The following is a 2170-nucleotide window of genomic DNA, read 5'->3' as shown; positions in this document are numbered from 1 at the left end:
TCTATTGTACCAAACGTAAGGTTCAATGAGGACTTGTATTCTCATATTTGCCTGTCTGCATCCTGGTCTGGGTGTCTGCAGCTCTCTAGGACCTACCTTGGAATTGGTGAATGCTGTTGTTCAAAAGCCTTTATGAGATTTTCTGTCCAGTCCCCTGCTGCTCGGATATGAATGGAAAAGAAGTCTTCTTCCGGAGCAGAGGTCAGAGTAAAGGGATGCCACTCCAGGTAAGAGATTGAGGGGCAGTTAACAAAAATATACTGTCCCACTTCCATGCTGAAGCCACGCTTGATCATCTGCAATTCCAAAACTTTGGATGGGTGCATGACAACCTATGAATGAGGCACAGAGACCAAAGGAGGCAATTTCAAATGGTGACAGGAACGGTAGATAAAGTAAATGAATAAAGCTGGAGTGCTGGTGACAGTGGTGAACTGCTAGCACAAATGCTTTCTAAAGGGAATAGCAGTTACTTACTTCAGGCAATTGGTTACACTATGGAACTGACAGCGTTATTAGGTTGCCTGATTCTTCAAGAGAAGCCAGAAATGCAATTTTTAATGTAAAAGCCTCCATCCAGATTTTTAAGTGTTAGCAACTAATTCAACTTTCTAAACAATGAGTGTGTGGGCCAAACAAAACATGTCTGTGGGCTACATCTGGCACAGGCCGCCTGTTTGCAGCCTCTGACATAGACCCATGTTGATGATTTCTGCTAAACCCCTCTTCCCATAGTTCTGTCCAGCACTGGAGGAACTGAAGTATGTTACCTCCAAGATGTTTTTTTTTTATTCCCTACAGGGTAACAACATGGAAATTTATTTCTATAATCGGGAAGACCAGAACTCTTATCACAGCAACATGAAAGTGCATATGCTTTACCTTGGTAATCATAACCCGCTGCTGGGAGCGATAAAATCGGAGGATCCTTTCAAAGATATAAAGAACACCTGGTGCAAGGATCCACTTCCAAGACTGCAAAGAAACAGAGTACAGAATAAGGTTACACATTAATCTCTTCTTTAGGATTTATTTGTGTAGCAGTTTATTCCTTCTTTCAGTAAATATTTATTGAGTTCTCTGCTGTGTATCATTATTAAGCCACTAATTTCACCAAATCTTGAGAACAGAAATGGAAAGGAATAAACTACAATAGTTTCTTTTGCTAATCTGTTACTCATAAAACAGATCACTTCCTGAAATTTTACAGGTCTCACCAGGAAGCAAAAGAAAAGCACAGAAAGAAAGTATATGGTAAATACAGGGTGTCCCCCCAAAGCATATATATTTTTATACATATATAAAGTCAGTGTTTATTAACATACAGTTCATTTTCAACATTTAAAGGAAATTGAGTTGTTAGCTGTTAAAGTGTGTATACATTTTGGGGGACACTACTTATATGTAACTTAATTTTCAGAATCTAAGACTGTTTTCCAAGATAGCTTGCCCAATCTGAAAAACGAACAGAGAAGGTAGATGTGAAATTGGAGATGATTAAGAACAAAACAAGCCCTAGCCACTTTGGCTCAGTGGATAGAGTGTCGGCCTGAAGACTGAAGGATCCCAGGTTTGATTCTGGTCAAGGGCACATACTCCAGTGGGAGGCAACCAATCAGTGTGTCTCTTTCACATCAATATTTCTCTCTGTGTGTCTCTCCTCCCTTCTACTCTAACAATCAGTGGAAAAATATCTTCGGGTGAGGATTAACAACAAAAAACTGCCCTGGCAGGTAGATCAGTGGTTAGAGCATTGGCCCCACGAACCAAAGGGTCGCAGGCACTTACCTGGGTTGCAGATTCAATCCCTGGCTCCAGTTGGAGCTCGTGCAGGAGGCAGCCAGTCAATCAATCTCTCTCTCTCTCTCTCTCTCTCTCTCTCATTATTTCTAAAAGTCAATGGAAGAAAATATCCTCAGGAGAGGATTAACAACAGCAACAGAAAACAAAAGTGAAAGTGGTTGACACTATTGGTAACAATACGGTGTACCGGTTAATAATGCGGATTTTTTTCAATAGATGGAGTTACACATATGTTGATATATATGCGATTTGATATGTATGCTATTTTGTTGTATTGACAACAAGCTTCAAAACTTCATATGTCAAATTTTCTGAAGGTGTTAACATCATAGATATTTTTACGCTTAAAAATGTCGAATTTCGTGCC

At 39.9% G+C, this 2170-nt stretch overlaps 1 protein-coding gene across 3 annotated transcripts in view; it reads right to left on the bottom strand.

Annotated features, from left to right (window-relative positions):
- Nucleotides 1-2170, bottom strand: part of NOX1 (NADPH oxidase 1) — a 28076-nt gene that overhangs the window by 2673 nt on the left and 23233 nt on the right. For all 3 annotated transcript variants that reach the window (XM_005869889.2, XM_005869891.2, XM_005869890.2), the window contains 2 exons: nt 883-975; nt 97-332 (listed from right to left, as the gene is read on the bottom strand). In XM_005869889.2, coding sequence (XP_005869951.1) covers nt 97-332; nt 883-975 — 329 coding nt within the window. The remainder of the gene's footprint in view (nt 1-96; nt 333-882; nt 976-2170) is intronic.

This window comes from Myotis brandtii, unplaced genomic scaffold, assembly GCF_000412655.1.
Source record: "Myotis brandtii unplaced genomic scaffold, ASM41265v1 scaffold305, whole genome shotgun sequence".
In the NCBI taxonomy this organism is placed as follows: domain Eukaryota; kingdom Metazoa; phylum Chordata; class Mammalia; order Chiroptera; family Vespertilionidae; genus Myotis; species Myotis brandtii.
The sequence above is the reverse complement of the archived record's forward strand: the minus strand, read 5'-3'. Positions and strand labels throughout refer to the sequence as shown.